This window comes from Malus sylvestris, chromosome 17 (assembly GCF_916048215.2).
Source record: "Malus sylvestris chromosome 17, drMalSylv7.2, whole genome shotgun sequence".
Lineage (NCBI taxonomy): Eukaryota > Viridiplantae > Streptophyta > Magnoliopsida > Rosales > Rosaceae > Malus > Malus sylvestris.
Window position 1 is genome coordinate 10,289,281 of NC_062276.1, and position 20,771 is coordinate 10,310,051.

Genomic DNA, 20,771 nt, shown 5'->3' on the forward strand with positions numbered 1-20,771 from the left:
GCCAGAGGGCTCGTTTTAGCCCTGTCACAAAAAACCGTCTCCAACCGAGGGCCAAAGGGCCATAAGGCCAAACATAATTTATTATTTAAAAACTACAATTTCATATTGTTTAATGTTGTTTCATGTTACTTAATTTAATTTAATGTTGTATAAATGGCCTAGGAAGTTATAGGAAAAAAATAGAATTGAAAAAAAATATGAAACAAATTTTGTGAAATAGAAATTATAGGAAAAAAATGGAATTTAAAAAAATATGAAACAAATTTTGTAAAATAGAAGTTATATGAATCAAATTTTGTAAAATAGAAGTTATAGGAAAAAAATAGAATTTAAAAAAAAATTGAAACAAATTTTGTGAAATAAAAGTTATAGGAAAAAAATGGAATTTAAAAAAAATATGAAACAAATTTTGTAAAATAGAAGTTATAGGAAAAAAAATAGAATTTAAAAAAAATTGAAACAAATTTTGTAAAATAGAATTGAAAAAAAATATGAAACAAAATTTGATTCATATGAAAAGGAAAAAAAAAGGGAAAAAAAGAAGTTTAAATTCATAAAAAAAAAAGTTAATACAACGGCTACTAGCCGTTATATTGAAAAAAATTCAAACTATTAGTGTTGGTTATAACCGACACTAATAGTAATTAAAAATAAAAATTTTGCTTTTCAATAACTATTATTGTCGGTTATAACCGACAGTATTAAAAAATTATTCTTTAATGATGTCGGTTAATAGGAAAACATTAAAAAAAAAATAGCCAGCCCGGGGCTGGCTGGCTGGCCGAAAGCAGCCAGCCCTCCAGCCCTCTCTGATCACGTGGGCCCCTCCCAGATTCCAGAGCCCTCTGGCCTAGCCCTCGGTTGGAGACGGTTTTAGGGCTATTTTCAGCCCTCTGGCCCTCTGGACCCTTCGGTTAGAGATGGCCTAAGACCATCTCCAATTGAATGGTCCAGATGATCAGAGGGTTGAAAAACGTTCAAAAATTATCTCCAACCAAGGGCTAGATCAGAGGGCTCAAAAATTAACAATTAGTATTACATGCCTATTTCATTCTCTAAATTATACTATAAACGTCATTATTATTACGATTTAGTGATATTTTTTTAATAAGTTTTTCTTTGAATTATGTCATACCAATTTAAGAAGGAAAAGGAAACCCTCGGAGCTACCTAGGCCATCTCCAACCGAAAGGTCCAAAGGGCCAGAGGCCCGAAAATAGCTCGAAAACAGTCTCCAACCGAGGGCTAGGCCAGATGGCTCGTGGAATTTGAGAGGCCGCCAAGGAATCTAAAAGGGCTGGAGGGCTGGGCAGAAAAACTCTCAATCCTGTCGGTTATAACCGATAGGAATGCTAAAACTAAAATTTGAATCCAACAGCTAGTTAGCTAGCCGTTGGATTCAATTTATTTATTTATTTTTTTTTTGGTTTTTTGGGCCCATTTTTTGTTTTGTTTTAAATTCTGAAAAATTCTAATTTTTTCCCAATAAATACCTAAACTATTCATTCATCATTCCTACACCATTAATTTGTAGTTTTTAAATTTAATTTGTCGTTTTTAAATTTAAGTTGTAGTTTTTAATTTAAGATGTAGTTTTTTAATTTAAGTTGTTGTAGTTTTTAAATTTAAATAATAAATTTTGTTTGGCCCTATGGCCCTCGATTGGAGATGGTTTTTTCTGACATGGCTAAAACAAGCCCTATGGCCTTTGATCCTCGGTCGGAGACGAAGGCATATATGATCATGTACTGTTCATTAAAATATTAATATCTTGAAGGACCAGAGGGTTAAAACGAGCTATCTGGTCAGTCATCGGTTGAAGATGACGTTAGTTACTTTTTGCAGTGAAGCCACACTAAGAGAAGACGATCGTCTCCTCTCTCCTACTCGATCTTTGGCGGGATCAGATGCTTTTTCGGTCGAGGTTCAATACATCCGCCAGTCATAGGTTCTCAGATCAATTTTCTCTCTCCACCTTTCAGCTATAGAGTCGGCCAAGGACATTAATCCTCGTACATAGTCAATTAGGACACTTAATTAGGATCCAATATTCCATAATCATTATTTTAATTAGTTAATACGGTTTAAGAATAGGTCCACTTCCATGAACATAAGAGATAAGAGTCGTGACTCGTGACCACCTTTTTCCTTGTTAATTTCTCAAATAGTTATGATGAAGTGATATATGCGCATGCCCTTGCGTCATCGTTACATCCTCCTTAAAGCCTATTGCAAGTATATAAATAGGTCTCGTTTTACTATATATCAACAAACCCACAACTACTTGACGATCTCGTTCGATCTCTTACATATATATGCAAGCAACATGAGCTCAGAAAATGCAAATAAGGGGGAGGATTGCCTGGGATGGGCTGCAAGAGATGAGTCTGGGGTTCTTTCCCCTTACAAATTTGCCCGCCGGTACGCTCGATTTCGATTAATTAATTAATAATTTGCATGCTAAAAACGTACTGCTTACTTAACAATGAATTTGTTAATGAATCTGCAGGGCTGTTGGGAGTGACGATGTTTCCATAAAGATCACACACTGTGGAGTTTGCTATGCTGAAGTGGTTTGGACAAAGAACAAACATGGGGATGCCACCTATCCTTTAGTGCCTGGGTACGTATATATGTTCATCCATTAACTCATGATTTTATTTTTGTCATATGATTAATTCTTAGTTAACTACTGCTCAATGTACAAATTACAGACATGAGATTGCCGGCATTGTGCAAGAGGTCGGTTCAAATGTTCGCGGATTCAAAGTTGGTGATCATGTTGGAGTGGGAACTTACATTAATTCATGCAGAAATTGTGATTACTGTAATGACGGCCTTGAAGTTTACTGTGAAAAAGGAGTTGTTTACACTTACAATCGTCTCGACATCGATGGTACCATGACAAAAGGCGGATTTTCCACTTACATTGTTGTCTGCGAAAGGTTGGTGTCGTTTGTGTCCTCTCATCAGAAATTTTTTAGTTTGATAACAGTCGTACTGCCACGTAACGTTACTAATTAATGTGTTAAAATAAGCATTAACGGCATGGTTGATATTTCATGTTATGTCAGCATCATATAACCTAATTGCCTAATGCTCAAGGAATTATAAGTCAAGTTTTTCAATTCCATGAGAAATCAATGACATTGTTGGTTATGTATTTGAATTTATACAGGTACTGCTTCAGGATAGCAGAATCCTATCCATTGGCTTCAGCAGCACCTCTTCTTTGCGCCGGCATTACTGTCTATTCTCCAATGATACGCCATAAGATGAACCAACCCGGTAAATCACTAGGCGTGATTGGCCTCGGCGGTCTTGGTCACTTAGCCGTGAAATTTGGTAAGGCTTTCGGACTGAATGTAACAGTTTTCAGCACAAGCACATCAAAGAAAGAGGAGTCTCTAACTCTGCTTGGTGCAGACAATTTCGTGGTCTCATCCGACCAAGAACAGATGAAGGTAGAAATGCACAAGCCTTCCAAATTTGGTCATTATTTGCACTATGTTATGAGTTGTTACATATTTGAATGTAATGAGTGTATTAACCTTCATTTTATGCAGGCCATGGCTAAATCCCTCGACTTCATCATCGATACGGTATCTGCTGATCACTCATTTGATATGTACATGTTGCTTCTGAAGACTGCCGGCGTTTTTGTCATGGTTGGGGCACCAAATGAAGTTAAACTGAGTCCTATGAGCCTAATTCTGGGTACTGCAACATTTTCATTGCTCAAAGTTTTGCTGTTTTTAAAATTTGGAAAATTAGTGATTTTATGCTACATTAAACAATGCAGTAGTTTACTGATTAGCTGAACAAGATGCATTGATCTTTAATTTTTTTTTTTTCTTTCACAGGTATGAAATCGATATCTGGTAGCGTGGCGGGTGGTACGAAAGAGATGCAAGAAATGCTAGACTTCTGTGCAGCTCAGAAAATATATCCCAACATAGAAATAGTTCCGATTCAGTATGTGAATGAAGCAATTGAGAGGCTTATAAAGAAGGATGTGAAGTACCGGTTTGTGGTGGATATTGAGAACTCCCTGAAATATTGAACAAGGAAAACTCAGATTCTATTCCAAAGCATCGATGAGAAGGCATAGATATATGCAAAATATTTACAGAGATTTTATCTAATAGGGTTGTGGTTTTTTTTGTTGGGTGTTTTTGTCTTACTTTTAATAGAAGTGTTTGAATTCGTCTTCTGCCTTGTGTGTTAGGGCTAATTTGGTATTTTGGTGGTTTTGAAAAATTGTTTATATTGTGATATGAGAATAAACAATTTTAAAATAAAACAATTAAGTGTTTGATAAAATGTATTGTAAAAGTGTTTTTAATAAAAAAGTAGTGTAAGAATGTTTGATAAATTTTTATGTAAAAGTGTTGTGATTGTGTAAAATGACCATGAATGCGAGTATTCAGATTGTAATTTGTTCAATCCATTCATTGATTTATTAAGTCTTAACTCGAGTAAAAAATTACATGCAATTGAGATGTTACGGCAATATTATATTAGGCCAATCACATGCCTCTAGGTATTTTTAATTTCCCCATTTAACATCACATAATTTTTTAGATAACATCACACTTCACGTCTTAGTTACATGTAAATTCTTCTCCGAAAGTCAATTGCTTTATGATGGGCACATGCAATCAAAGAGGCAAACAAGAAAAGAAAGAAATCTTGTGTAATCAAAGAGGCAAACAAGAAAGAAACAAATCTTGTCGTAATCAAAGAGGCAAACAAGAAAGAAAGAAATCTTGTCTATAATATGCAGTTACTGACAATTTTTTAGAAAAAAATAATATTAGATAAGCTCATTTTATACATTATTATTCACAAAGTCAAAACCAACTCTAAAAACTTATATTGTTTATTCTTACTAAAATTAGGGGAAATTATATTTTGCCCCTTGAAGTTTGGATGCAATTACAACCTCATATATTATCTTTAAAACATTACAATTTCATATACAAACTTTAATTTTATTACAATTTCATACATCCGTTAGTCAAACTATCAATTTGACCGTTAAGTGATAACATGGCATTACATTTTTGCTGACGTGGACGTCACTGACATGCCACATAAGAAAAAAATTATTAAAAATAAACAATACCTTTTTATGCGAATATTTTTTAAAACATATGTAATAGGCCCATCACCACTACTATTCATCTTCAACCTCCTTCCCCTCACCGCTACCCAAACCCCCACCCACCCAAAGAACCGACCCGCAACCCAAAAATACCCCCCCCTCAACCGAACCCTCCCCCTCCCCCGCAACCTAAACTATGGGTGGTTCGGTATGGGACTCCAAACCAAAAATGGGATCCTGAATCCCAAACTGAAAATTTTCGGAACGGGAATTTGAAGACCAATCCCAAACTAAAATTTCGGTATTCCCAATTTTTAGGAATCCCAAAATAATTTCAGTATTTCGGGATGGTTTGGTATTCCCAAATTTCATACAAATTGAAATAGCAATCATTCATACCAAGTTAAATTAACATGCAACCAAAATAAAATAAGTAACAAACCCAAAAGCAAAAAAATAAGTTATAAACCTAATATGTTCGAAAACTAACGATACAATTGTTAGTGGCATTCCGTCCTTACTAGCTTGCGTGGCTCTTCGACGGCTAAGTATCTATGAGTGGACCATTTCTAAAAATGCATGTTTTGATAGTAGAAATGCATAAATGAAAAACATGATTTAATGATTATGTTCTATGAAACGCTTTGAGATAACATGCTTACTGAGGCTAAATTGAATTACTACTATTTTTCCTATAACCCGTGTTCTTATAGAATATCCGATGGATGACGATATGATATTTAGAACATGTTTCGAACACCTCTTTATAGTATAGATGATGGATGACTTTATACTATGAAGTTGCTTTTCAATAAATATATGTATATATATATATATGTTCAATGGTTTTGTACTTACCTAGTGGTCTTTTTCCACTACGGGACGTAGGAATAGATTCCGGTCCATCTCGGACGATGGTTTGGTGTTGGCATAAGGCCTGGAGTGTGTTTCCTCTGGCTATTTAGCACAGGGACGGGGAGCCGGCATGGGGTCTGAAGTGTATTTTCCTCTAACTGTTTGCTCAGAGACGGGGAGCCGGCATGGGGCCTGGGGATTATCGGACATTCACTAGTGATTATTATATATACAAGTTATGATTTGAGACATTGCACGGCATGCTAAGTTTCGGAAAACCTATGTTTATCATGATATATATGTGTTTTCATAAAACCTGGGGGTTAGTATGTTGATAACTGTTTTATTATATATATAGCTTGGTCCACTCATGTTTGTTTTGCGCCCCCTTCAGGACTTAGAATCGAGGTATACAATCCCGACGTCAAGGCACTTCCGCATCGACATCTTCGAGTTCTCTCGGTGTATGACCCATTCTTTTACTCATTCAATTTTATATTATTTCTTTTAGTGTTCTAGTTAGTTGTATGCTCTGAACATGTTCCTTAAATGAATATTCATTATTCTTTTATATTTCTAAGTCTTATATATTCCTTATTCTCAGCACTTGCATTCAATAAACGACTTTCGTCACCCTCGGGTATTGGCCAACACGTGCTTATCCTGGTATTTAGGGAATATCGGGATCGGGGCGTGTCAGTGTGTATGTTCTAAAATAGATTACCTAGAAAAAAAATAGAGGAAAGGTCAGAACCTATTGCCCCCTCTGCCGCCCTCCCACCTATTTCTAGCAACCTCATCCATCTATTTATATCATTATAACCTCGAATTGGTGTCGATTAGACCCACGAGACGTAACCAGCAACGAAATCGGAAGGGGATTTTGGTATTTGACAATCAAATGAGTGCTGGTGTGGAAGAACAGCGGTGGGTCAGTGTTGTGGTGGTGCAGTTTAAAAGAATAGCGATGATGCGATTTGGAGGATGTACAACTCTGTTGGTCGCAATGACGGAAATGTCGAGAGAGACGAAGGGTTTTGGGTTTTGGATTCTGGATTGGATCTAAGGTTGTGGGAGTTGGGGATTGTGAATGGTATCTCGCCGAATCTAGATTACGAAGGAAGAGATTTCCGAGATGAGTTTGGAGATGGGTTTGTGAATGTTCAAGATGGGTTTCGAAATGGGTTTCGACTATGCAGATGATGTTCTAAGTACTGATATGCAGGTGATGACGGCGGGACGGGGGATGAAGGACGACGGGGTGTTGGACGGGAGAGAGGAAATAATTTTATTTTATTTTTATATTTTCCAAAATTTTAATTATACAAAAAACTATTTTTATTAATTAATATTTTTTTATTTTCTTTTTTATTCACATGGTGCAAAATTGGCTGCCACATCAGCACAAATGTGGTCCTCATATTTGCCACATCATCACTTGACCATTAACTTAACAAATTTCTAATGATGGTATGAAATTGAAATGAACTAAAAGTAAATATATGTGATTAAAATGTTTTAAAGATGTTGTATGATGTTGCAATTGACCTTAAACTTAAGGGTGCAAAATGTAATTTATCTCTAAAATTATGTTAACAAGAAAATGTTAGACTTCGTTACCAAACTTTTGGTTATGGCCAAAGAGGTCTAGTTTAGGATAGAAGGTCATGGTCTCATATTTACAAACAAGTCTATTGTCTAATTTGAATACCAATCAATTGATCACATTAATGTGATAAATTATTGGGTTACACTTGTTTTAACACGAGATCCTTTTAGGTGTGCATAATGGTACATATCGGAAAATAAGTCACGGAAAACTCAAGCGAGATTAAGAAGTTCAAGAAAGATCAAAAGCCTCAAGGTTCAAGGGGCTTAGAATCGAATACTCCCTAGCACTAAAGTCGACCGCCTTTGAGCTTAACTCGACCATAACATATAAAAAAACTTTCCAACCACCAGGAGCACATGGGCAAACTGACAGTTTTATGGCACACAAGTTTCCAAAAATAGGCACTAGACGTCATTCAGGCCATGTGACGGCTCACAGTCAGTGGCAGAAACCTAAAATGGGACGTAAAGATGCTTAGAACAACACTCGGAGGGATGACGTTGGACTAAAGGTCGAGCTGGACACTCGACCCACATCACTCTAAAAAGACACGCCATCTCGACTGAACACATGGCACTTCACCGTCAAATGTCTTATTGATAGGTGAAAAGGTGTCAATGCTAGTATACGTAGGTGGCGCATTAAATGCAAAGTTAGGAAGCCTCAAGGCTGTTTGGGGGGTGGGGGTGGTCATTGAGAGCCTAAATAAAAGGGTGGGAACCTCCTGTAAGAGCGTCGACTAAAAGGAAAGATAGTTTGTGTATTAGAAAGCATTATTTTTAGTCTTGAAATGAGTATAATTTGAGCCAGTGATGAAGCTACATAGGAGCAATGAGGGGCAGCCGCCCCTCCGGTCGTCAGAAATCGCCATTGAGAGTGAAGATTTCGCCCATCCAATCTTCTGAACCCCCTGATATTTGGGGTTGGTGAGCTGCGTTGCTAGGTTTTAATGTTTTCAAGGAAAGAAGAGGACTTAAAACCAAACGGTGTCATTTACTTTGTTTTGTGCTATTAGTTATAACTCTTTTCCATTAAATGAAATGGTGTGGTTTAGTGGTTGACTATGGTTTAGTTGATTAAACATAATTTCTCAAAGAAACCAGCCCACCATTTCAATTCTCTTTCCTCTCTCTCATTTGTTTAGAATAGAGAAAGGGGTGTAATATCCACACACCCCTTTTTACTTCTCACACACCCCTTTTTACTTCTCACACACCCTTCTAATTTTTAGCCGTATGATGGGATGAATTGAAGAAGATCAAATGACATAAATTAATAAGGGGTGTGTGAGAAGTAAATCCACACACCCCTAAAGAAAAATAAAAAGTTGATGTTTGTTATTGTCTTTTTAAATTCTTGATATTTTTCCAAAATTTAAAATTATTTTATCTTATTTTCTTTTAATAGAGATGATGACTTTGATAACTAGTTTCTTGATGTACAAAAGTTTTGTGAGGAAAATGATATTAATGTTCCTAACATGGAGGATTTGCATTTCGTACCAGGAAAATCAAAGCATAAAACTCCAAGACTCACAAATTTCCATTACTATCATGTACCTCTATTTTTAAGTCCTTGATATGCAACTCAAAGAATTGGATGATCGCTTCAATAAGGTAAACACTGAGTTGCTTCTTTGCATGTATTTTTGAACTTGGTGAATAATTGTTGCATCTGTTAACCAATAAAAATAGTTTGTTTCGCCCGATTTTATCCTCAAGATTTTAATAGAGAGATATATTTTTGTTTTTGTTTTTATTAATAACGAGCCTATTTGTGACATTTCATGACATGAAACCTCACCAACTACAATTGTAACTTGTTTGTATTGATAAATTATGAATAACGTATAAAAGGTTGGCTACATTTTTTGGAACCGTTTATACTTTTAGATTTCGCCCAACCCCCCCCCCCCCCACCACATTTCCTAACTTCACCACTGATCTGAGTAACACAGGGAATGTAGCCCAGTTTTATGAATGAACCACTTAAATATTTTAATCCATTTCATTCCAGTCTATATACTTTAGGTAAAATATTGATGAATAAAACGCTTTAATATAGTTGAGTAGAGTTAGCAATGAGTGACTGCGTTACAATCTCACTCAAAATGCTTCTTTTATTAGTTGGAGAGAAGATTCCAAATTCGTATATCTTCCAAATCTCTTTTTACCTCCCACTACGTCAAAATCAACTCTAGCAATGTATATATTATTGTTACTTAATTATATTAACAAATAAAATGTTACTTCATTACCAAACTTGTAGTTATGGACAAAGAGGTCTACTTTATAGGCTAGAAGGTCCTGATATTTTCAAACAAGTCAATTGTCTAATTTTAGTAACAATCAATTGATCACATGACTCTCATTAATGTGATAAATTATTGGATGACATTTTTTACTTACACACATTCCTTAATTTTTGGCCGTCAAATCGAATGATTTGAAGAAAATTAAATAATATAAATCAACATGAATGTATGAAAGTTAAAAGGGATTTGTAGATAATATCGTCTTATTCCAAATGTTCAATCTCTGCCGAATATGATACATCGACAAATAGAAAATGTTGGAAAATATTAGTATTTTGGTTTATTTGAATGTTTGGTTTTATGGGCTTAGCCTGTTAGAATTAGGTTTTGTTAGAGATTAGGGTTAGTTTATTATAAATAAGGTGCTTTGTTATTCATTAGAGAATAAGTTAGTCACAAGGTAGTCTTTTAGGGTTTTGTAGCCGTTTCGGCATTCTTAGTTTGTTTAATAATATTCTTATTATTTGTTAGTCTTGTTCATTGCACACTATGATATTCAACTGAAAATTGTTCCAATCCAAAACTAGTATTTAAGTTGAGAAGACCTTAAGCACTCTCAACATATCGATTCAAATTTAAGTGCTTTGATTTGCACGTAAAATACCCCAAAGTCGAATGATGAAATTGATCACAGCTTATCTGGATCGAATTATGTTTCTAATTGTCAAAACGCCCTATTTTCCTTTCTTCACTTCTTTCCTTCTTTGTGATTTTTTGGACGCGATCCAGAGCCAGGCCTAAAGTCACCCCCAGGGCCATGGAAGCCGCCTTTTATTGGAAACTTGCACCATGTGGTCGGTGTGCTGCCACACCACACTGAGTGACTTAACAAAAAAACATGGACCCATCATGCACCTTAAACTGGGTCAATTAGAGGCCGTGATTATTTCAACAACCTCGGGTTCCGGACCACTCAACAGAACCAAACTAAATATGATCGTTTGTCAAATGTACCAAGTACAACTAATCATCATCACCTCTAGAATGCATATGGTCCCCCATCACAGATATACCAAGCAAAACCATAGGCATAATCTCATCGTGCAGGCAGTGATCACCCATCGCAAATATACCAATCATGATCACCCCTAAATACATATGGTCCTCCATCGCGGATATACTAAGCAGGACCACATCCTAACTCTAGGTAGTGACCACCCATCACGGATATACCAAGCATGATCACTCCTAGCATGCGTATGGTTCCCCATCGCGGATATACCAATCAGAACCATATGCATAGTCTAATACTATAGGCAATGATCACCCATTGCAGATATACCAAGCATGATCATCCCTAACATGTGTATGGTCCCTCATCGCGGATATACCAAGCAAGACCATCCATGTACCACTACTACATGGTGCAATCTCATCATCACACATTATACATAATTATACGCATACATGCTATCGATTCCACATATCAACCAGCATATAGTCATGTGGAGCACAACACAAGTAATTCCCTTAATCACTATTTCTACTAAAAATATCTAATAAAGTACCTAACTCATCTCCTGACTTTCATCTCCATCTCATGCTAGGTAGTAATGCCAAGTTCAAATAGGTATTCAGTTGGCAATCATATCCAAATAATTATCAAACAATATTTAGATCTCATAATTGTCATAACATTCATCATAATTATCAATCACATTATTAAAAAGATAATTAAACACATATATATCACAAACATCATCAGTACACAAGCCAAATCATATTTAATAAGCATAGGTCTATGGCTAAATATATAAAAATCACATTTCAATAGAAATCATATTTATAAGACCAATTCATATTCACAATGTTACTAATATAAGAAATTAAGGTAATAATCATATCTCATATATTCAAGTCACTATCTAACCAATATAGGCCCACTAGACTTTAATTAGTCCCATAGTACTAATTCTAGTATCTAGAACGTTTAGAGACATGTTGACCAAAAGTCAACTCTCGGTCAACAGTATGGTCCACAACTCTATATAATTTGATCCGAAAGATCCACCCATCGGCTTCCAGATCCGTAACTTCCTAAGGTCCTCATTATACTCATAGAACATCATACTAAAGTCTCACCACGATCCAACGGTCGGATCTCCGCCAATCACAATTTCCAGTGGCAGTCAACGTTTTATTTTACGAACTTACAAACCCAATTCGGGAAGATCCGTATGACAGATTCCCTATTCGTAACTTCCTAGTGTCCTCAAATATTACCTATTATAACATATTAAAATTTGGTGACAATCCAACGGTCGGATCGTTGATTCACTTAAGGTCCAAGGGGCGGTCTCTATCCAAACTATAATCATACGATGAGATTTTGTCAATCGAACTTCACATATGGAATCATGATATCCAAATTAGTCTAGAAAGGGTAGGTGGGGGTCTCGGTCCACGCGCCGCCGCACGTGGCGGCCAGCAATCCCGACTCGCTGGAAAATTCCAACTATTTCTAAAAATTACCAAATTTTACAGGCAAATATATCTCAGTGAGGGGAACAATTTTCATACCTGGGCCGAAGTCCAATTTGGCGGAAAAACACCTGAAATCGCCCACGAACCACTGGAACCCTAGAATTGGGTGTGCTCCAATTCGACATCAAAACATGCTCTGACGCCCCAACCACTGATTGGGCTTTGTTCCTGAGGTGGAGGAATGTATTTTGGTGGTGATAATCGATTGAGTGAGCTTCGGAAATGGCAGATCACCGCCAAGACGTCATCGCACCCACCGGTGCATTTCTTGCGAATCCAAGGCCAAATTGCATGAATTTTGGGATGGAATTGGTACAAGGTAGGCTAGGAAGTTGTTTCTAGGTGGTGATTTGACTCGATTTGCCGTGAAAAGCCATGAATGGTGTCGGGAAGCATAGCGCGCCGCCAGTTGGGTCAAACCAAAACGGGTCGGGATCCGATCCCGTGCGTCCCTTCTCCCTTATTTCCCTTTTTTCTTTTTTCCCTGATTCGTTCTCCTTCTTCCTCTCCCCTCTTCTGATTTGTCCCCCTCCTTCCTTGTTCCTCCCTTCTGAAACTCTTCTTCTCTCCCCTTTTCTCTTACTGTCAGTGCCACTCATCAGCTTTTTTTTTTTTTTTCTAGCCACTCACGTGGCTTCCCTTTTTTCAACATTATACGATCGATGTGCTTCCAAAAAAACATACATCATAATATAATGCGTTAAAATTAATAATACAAAAATACGTAATTTTAAATAGTGAAATCTGGGAACGAGATTTCACACTATTGACAGGGCGCTCTGACGAGACATGACTAACATAAGCAGGTCACATTTCATCAACAAGATTGAGCAGACGGAACAATCCCACATACACTGGCGGATACAAAGATTACTTCTGTTTCAATAAACACATCAACTCAACCTAATGGCGCACCGGGGGCAGACGGGTACCAAAATGACACATCAACCCAACCACCAAGAACCAGGGGCATATATTATTTTCATCACTCTAGACGATTCAATACCGGAGCAGCACATCACTAGTAGCCGAGTACCGTGGACCTAGTGGTCCAATTTCTCTTGCTGCACACAAGCTGACCCCGGTTCCGTACTCATAGCCATGCTGATCTTGCCATGCGACTCTTAACCTCATCGATCATGCCCACAGTACTTCAAACTTCAAAGCATCCAACGATGGAGTAGAATACGAGGCTCTACTAGCAGCTCCTGCTAACGAAAGACTTAATGGTGAAAAAGCTTCCAATCCATTCAGATTCTCAGCTGACCACTAACTAAGCCTCAGAAGAACACATGACGAAACATCTAAGGATAATGTAATACATGGAGAAGGTCTAAGAGCAGCTCACTGCACTTCCCACTTACACCCTTACACGGGTTCCACAAGTAGTTCAAAGTCTTAAACAGATCGCCGAACAAGACCTCACAGGCTGAAGATTATTTCAATGACTTTTATGCTCTCTAGTGTGATAGGGTAAACCAATCCCCTGACACCCATCTGGGTAAACCCTCAAGTGCGAGAAGGTAAACTAATTGCTTTTCAACGCAAGATGGTAAACTAATTCCCCAACACCCATGGGTAAGCTCTTCACTGCGAGAGGGTAAACTAATCCCTCGACACCCATATGGGTAAGCTTTACAGTGCAAGAGGGTAAACTAATTGCTCCATATTGCAAGAGGGTAAACTAATTTCCCGACACCCATCTGGGTAAGCTCTCTAGTGCGAGAAGGTAAACTAATCCCCGACACCTATTTGGGTAAGCTTTTCAGTGCAAAAGGGTAAAGTAATTGCTCTTCAATGTGAGAAGGCAAACTAATTCTCCGACATCCATCTGGGTAAACTTTCCAGTGCGAGAGGGTAAACTAATTGCTCTTCAGCACGAGATGGTAAACTAATTGCTCCCTAGTACGAGCGACACCCATCTGGGTAAGCTCTCCAGTGCGAGAGGGTAAACCAATCCCCCGACACCCATCTAGGTAAGTTCTCTAGTGCAAAAGGGTAAACTAATTGCTCTTCAATGTGAGAGGGAAAACTAATTCTCCAACATCCATCTGGGTAAACTCTCTAGTGCGAGAGGGTAAATTAATTGTTCTCCAGTGCGAGAGGGTAAATTAATTGTTCTCCAGTTCAAGAGGGTAAACTAATATCTTGACACCGATCTGGGTTTGCTCTCCAAAGCGAGAGGATAAACCAATTCCCCGACACCCAACTAGGTCTGCTCTCTAGTGCGAGAGGATAAACCAATTCCTCGATACCCATATGGGTAAGCTCTCTAGTGCGAGAGGATAAACCAATTCCCCAACACCCATCTGTGTAAGCTCTTCAGTGCAAAAGGATAAAACAATTCTCCAACACCCATCTAAGTCTACTATTCATCGGAAAGGGGCAAACTGCCCATGAATTTCCACACAACTACTCATTTTGATGTGATTAGTTAACAATTTTCATATTCCATAGATCTTTATCATGTTGTGATGCAGGCAACACAGCTCAAATGAGTGAATACTCAAATACCAGCTAAGTAGCAAATGGTCATGGGGTAGCAGCCGACGACGAACTCAATAGCTCGATGCCCCAAGAAGCCAAAACTCATGGCCATAGTGACTCTGTGGGTTCGCCAGCCTTTTTTGAAACAGCGTGCCCAACAAATGGTTTTATGGCTAAAAGTTTTGTAAGACGCTTCAACCAAGCTAAGCAGCCTAAACTGTGGCCCATGCTATGTTACTTCCTCGACCTATGCTGAGCCATCCCTTGGCTCTAGCCAATCTGTGGCCTTTACCACACCACCTCCTCGGCCCACGCCAAGCTAACTTCTGGCCCCTGCTAGCCAACGTGCTACACTACCCCAACGGTTGCCCCGCGACAGCACCACCCAAGAAGAAGACAAAAAAAATTAAGTTTTTCTTACCTTGGTGCGACACAGAGAAGACAAAGAAATCAACGGAAGACGGTTCTTTGCACGGGCAAACGAAGAAAAATACTAAGGGAGGGGGAACAAATATCCTCTGGCTTTCTCTTTTTCTTGTAGGGATAAATAATTGCCATTCAAAGTTGATTTAATCCCCTACTTAAGGTAGGCTTAAATAGGCTTTGGTGACGATTTATTTCCCTTTCCTAGAAGAATCTAATTCCAAGTCCAAGTGGGAATCTGCATCAAAGTTGAGGATCTCTACACCTACTGCCCTTTCTTGCAAGTAGCCCAACAGGTATGGAGGCATTTATGGAGCAAAAATAATCCCGAAAATCGTGGAAGTGACACATGAATTTTTGGACAAGAATGACAAGATTACCCTTGGCACACCAGAATTCTTACGAGCATGCAACGAACAATAATGACTCAATCAAGGAAGAGTAAAAGGTGATAAATATGGAATTTATTTCATATTCCTCTCATCACTCTGCATCAATCCCTTATTGATTTTATTCAAAAGGTAACTCCCAATACTTCCTGTTTAAATTAGGAATAATTGCTATGTTAATTGCAAGATATTATTTCACATAATATCTTGCAATTATTCACCCAATTACACCATATATGGCTGACCACTTTCCACCGAAAGGGTTAGCCATTCTCCTATAAATACCCCTCTTATCCCACTAAAATGCTAAACCATTTCCTATTCGAAAACTCCTAAACACATTCTTTTCAAAATTCTAACTTTGACATCATAGATTCTTTGGCCAAAGCCTCCCATTCATCATGGGTGCGTGAGACTTTTGGCCTTAATCAAATGTGTTATTATTTTGCAGGTGTATTTTCGTCAAAGGAATAGATGGCGGAAATTTGCATCCACAAATATTTTATAATTTGAGTTAAATAGTAATGTCACGTGACTGTGTTTTTGATAAACTGAAAAATTGCTCATGAATCTGTTTAAGGATGCTGGCAAATAGTAAAATGATCATGCTAAATTTAATAAGTATCAACTAACAAGCACTATTTAGCACACAGCTTGATTGACTGGAAAAAAAAGGTCTCCTATATTGCTATGTAAATGTAATATTTATGTTGCTCATGCTTTGGATTCGACTCGAAATGTAGTTGTTTTTGTTGTATTAGAACTAATAGTTAAGTTGAATCCAGAACTTATGTGTGGAAGACAAGAGAGCGAGAGATCAAACTAAGGGTTGGTTTTGTATTGATGTGCTGTGAAAAAAAAAACAGCTGTGAGAATAAGCGATTGTGCTGTGAGAATAAGCGGTTGTGAAATAAATCAACAGAGTATTTGGTAATTGGAAAAAAAAAAGCAGTCTGATAGTGGGTCTTTTCATTAAAGGAGCATTGTAGCTCCGTGTGCTTTGAAAAAAAACCAGTTTTCCAAAGCTGTAAATAGCAGCTTCTGCTTTTTCCTTTGATTTCAGCTTATTCTCACAGCAGCTTCCAAAATAAGCCCTTTTTTTTTCTTCAGTTTACCAAACACCTAAAACTCTCACAGCTTTTTTTCATGGATGCATTTTTTTAAGCACCTCACTCCCAAACCATCCCTAAGAGATGAAAAAATGTTTGATCCGCAAAGGGGAACGATGAAACGGGAGGATAGGATAGTCATATTGAAAATTCATTAACGACTACTGTTCAGCGGTGTTTGTGCAAAAGCTATTTTTTTACTGCTTCCGTTTTTTGCTTTGAATTGTCATGATTAAAAAAAAAACACAAAGTTTGCTCGAGTTACCAATCACAAATTCGAGCCCAACTTTTTTTTACCCCTACTTACAAAAAAATGTCAAGCAGTCACAAATCAGTACTTAATAAGTTGTATATTTTTTTTTATAGTAAGTTAGTGAATAAATTTTCAAAAATTTGGTGCATGACATCATATATGATAAAATTCCTGACTTTTAAAGATGAAAAATGAGAATCTTGGGTGTTTATGGACTCAACAAGACTTCTCTTCTTAGTGAACAGACAGTGAAAAGAGGGTTGGAAAAAGTTTCATGCCTATAAATGAAACCCTCTACCATTTAATTAGAATGGGATCAGGGATGGCCCAGGGGCAAGCCACAAATTGCGACCGTCAATGAAGAAGGTATATGTAGTCTAACTTCTTTTAGATTATTTCTTCCATCGTTTCACTGTTCATATATTCACTGACATATATCGTTTAATTGAGATAGTCATAATAAGTGACTTTACCCAATTTGTTATATTAGACATAATTAAACATTGAAACATTATCCTGAAAGGCTTCTTTTCGAGATTGACTTTGAGGACATATCTCCAATAACAATGTCACATAACTTGTGCGGAATGCCACTATGCACTTGTTTCATGCAAGTAATTTTGTAAATTCAAGTATGCAACTGGTTGAAATAAATTTTGTTTACAATTACACAAACAAAACATGAGAAAAATAAATAAAAGGGTTGTTAACAAAAATGGTCATTAAAAGTGAAAATCAATTAATGTTATAAATCAATGTGGTCACGTCATAATTTTGTCAAAATTTATAGGGTTAAACTCTGTTTACTACCCTATGTTTTGTGATTTTCAACATTTAGTATATCAAGTTTTTTTCATCCCAAAGTCATACCTAAAGTGTAAATTTTGGGACAGTCTCATACATCCGTTAGTCAAACTGTTAAGTCTTCCGTTAACTGATGACGTGTCGCCCACGTGCACAATGATTGGATGTCACATGTCAATAAGGTTTCCACGTGGATATTTAAAAAAAAAAAAATTACAAATTACAAAAAAAAACCCCTTCGCCTTCCCCAAAAAGCAACCTTACTTCTCAGAAGAATTAGGCCCCCTTTCCTTCTTGAATCCAACAACTGCAAATCCAATCAAAATTACAATCACAACCATCCAATTATCAACCCTTTTGTTCCCAAATCCATAGAAACCCTAATTCACAAAACCCAAATTCATTTTCAAATCAAACACGCAAAACTCACAAAATCCAGAAAATGAAGCAGAAAAAACCCACTAAGAACCGGATCGTGTTCACCAGCTTCTCCACCAACAACGTCTCTGTGGTCTTATCCAGAGTCTTTACCGCGACGGTGCGAACAGGGCGGTTCACATTGAGTCGGCGGCGTGAGAGGCATGAAGTGGACGGCAATGAAGACGAAGATGTAGATTTCAGGTCGGCGAAAGAGGGGAGCGTGAGGGTGGCGGAGAGGGAGACTCGGTCGGAAGTGGAGTTGGAGCCATAGTGGGAAATGGCTCGGACCAGGAGGGCCTGAGACAGAGCCATAGAAGTAGACAAAGTCATGACTTCTGCTGCTGCTTTGTGGTAAGAGGAAGTGTTAACCCCAAACCGCCTAATCTTTTCTGTCTCTGTGTGACTTCAATTCCCAGAAAATCCATTCCCTAAAAATCAAAGGGAAATGAAATCGAAACCCCAAAAAATGCAAGAAAACCAGCGAGACTTTGAGAGGTAAAATTGAATTTCTCCTTAATCAAAATCGAAAATCTTCAAATCCGAAACGATTGATAAGTTTTTGGGAAAAAATTGGGTTTTTAAATTGGCTCTGACTCGGAGCCGCTGGAGAAACAAATTTGGACGGTTGGAGAGAAAAGAAGATGAGAGAGAAGGAAGAAGAAGAATGAGGAACTTACATGGCGAGATGAAGATGGATCGACTGGGAGGGGTTTTGGAACAACGTAAATTCGACCGTGAATCTGCAAGAAAGTAAAGAACACAAAATGTATCGTGGTTCACCCCAATGTTCGGCTTACGTCCACACTGATGTTGATATTGTTTCTCTCTAACTGTATGTATGGATTACAAGGGTAAGGGAGAGTCCCCGAGAGAAAGAGAAAGTTTGAGATAGCTCTCTGTTTGTGAGCTTTGTGGCCTCTATATGTGAGGATGAGAGCCCTCTCATTATGAGGGTGAGGAGTCTCTTTTATAAACTAAAGGCTCATCCCCTTTTACATAGGTCATGGGCTCAATGTCTAGAAGCCCAAGTAACGAGGTCCAATATAATATGGTACTAACAAAATTGGCTCTGACTCGGAGCCGCTGGAGAAACAAATTTGGAAGGTTGGAGAGAGAGAAGAAGATGAGAGAGAGGGAAGAAGAAGAAAGAGGAACTTACACGGCGAGACGAAGATGGATCGACTGGGAGAGGTCGGGCGGTCAAATGATAATCGTACGGACTGGGCGGAAAGGGCCGCGGTTGCGACGTTGAGGTGCGGGGGGGGGAGGGGAAGCAGGAGAAGAAGCTGAAAGTGGAGGAGGCGAGGGCGTGTGAGATCTGGGTTGGGTGGTTCTGCTTTGATTTTAGATGTTAGGTTCTACGTGGAACCCTTATTGACACGTGGCGCCCAATCATTGTCCATGTGAGCGCCACGTCTTCAGTTAACGGAAGACTTAACAGTTTGACTAACGGATATATGAGACTGTCTCAAAATTTACACTTTAGGTATGACTCTGGGACGAAAAAAACTTGATGTACTAAATGTTGAAAACCACGAAACATAAGGGTAGTAAACAGAGTTTAACCCAAATTTATATTATGTTATGATTTGGCACATAACTAAGTTCCACAAACCTAATTTTAGGTTTTGCTAGTTTGGTGCTTGACGTTTTGCTTTCTTTGAGGGGTAAGTTACTTGCCCTTCCACTCTTTTGTTCATTAAAAAATAAAATTTTGAAAAGGTCAAACAAGTTGGAAATAAGAGGAAATTACAAATTAATAATGGAAGGCCACTGGATCAAGTGATTCGGACATTTGAAATTTCATCCAACGGTAAAAAATTATTATAATTTCTAAGGGATCAAAATAGATGGGTCGTTGGATGAAATTTTAAAGGTCCGGATCACTTGATCTGGTAGCGTTTGTGGAAGAGATTCGGAGAGGATCTCTTTCCATTAATAATGGTTTCTACTTCCTTCCTTCCTTCTGCGATCATCTATGGATAGTGATGTGTTCAGGTAAAAAAAAATTTCATTGTAACGAGAATATAGGTGGCATACTACGTGTTTTTACGTAAGTGACGGAAACTTTTATTTTTTTATAGTAATACATGGTATATCACCCCGTATGCCGGTCACACTGAAAAATCTATTGTTCATGTCAATCAAGGCAGATTGAATTAGTACAAATTTTGGGAGTAAAATTCTCTCTCTTTCTATTTTCATTTTTTTCCCTTCATTTTTCTCACATTTTGCTTTTTGTCTTATTATTTTTATAAAATATCAATATAAGATATTGACATGATTAACCGTAATTATTCAAGTACGAAGAGAGTGAAGAGGAGAGAGAAAAGAAAAATGAGAGAATCCCAAGTGAATCTGTTGAAAGGTCCCCAGGTAGCAGGTACCGAAGTCATCACTGCGTACGTCCGTTAATGGAGGTGATCACGCATGCTCTTGCGTCACCCAAAAACCTTCACGAAAGTCTATAAATAGTAAAATAACATCTCCAAAACCCAAAAACTTAACCTGTTC

At 37.7% G+C, this 20,771-nt stretch overlaps 1 protein-coding gene across 1 annotated transcript; it reads left to right on the forward strand.

Moving 5' to 3' along the window:
* The first annotated feature begins 2,276 nt into the window (after window positions 1-2,276).
* On the forward strand, window positions 2,277-4,213 carry LOC126610012 (probable cinnamyl alcohol dehydrogenase 1). The gene is made up of 6 exons (XM_050277980.1): window positions 2,277-2,421; window positions 2,510-2,623; window positions 2,715-2,945; window positions 3,179-3,464; window positions 3,567-3,717; window positions 3,864-4,213. The coding sequence occupies exons 1-6, from the start codon at window positions 2,327-2,329 to the stop codon at window positions 4,061-4,063; spliced, it is 1,077 nt and encodes a 358-aa protein (XP_050133937.1). The 5' UTR covers window positions 2,277-2,326; the 3' UTR covers window positions 4,064-4,213.
* The last annotated feature ends 16,558 nt before the right edge of the window (window positions 4,214-20,771 follow it).

Coding starts and splice junctions, on each gene's coding strand:
- LOC126610012 (XM_050277980.1), top strand. CDS start 2,327: ATGAGCTCAGAAAATGCAAATAAGGGGGAGGATTGCCTGGGATGGGCT. Junction 3,465..3,566: donor CCGACCAAGAACAGATGAAG/GTAGAAATGCAC, acceptor CATTTTATGCAG/GCCATGGCTAAATCCCTCGA. Junction 3,718..3,863: donor TCCTATGAGCCTAATTCTGG/GTACTGCAACAT, acceptor TTTCTTTCACAG/GTATGAAATCGATATCTGGT.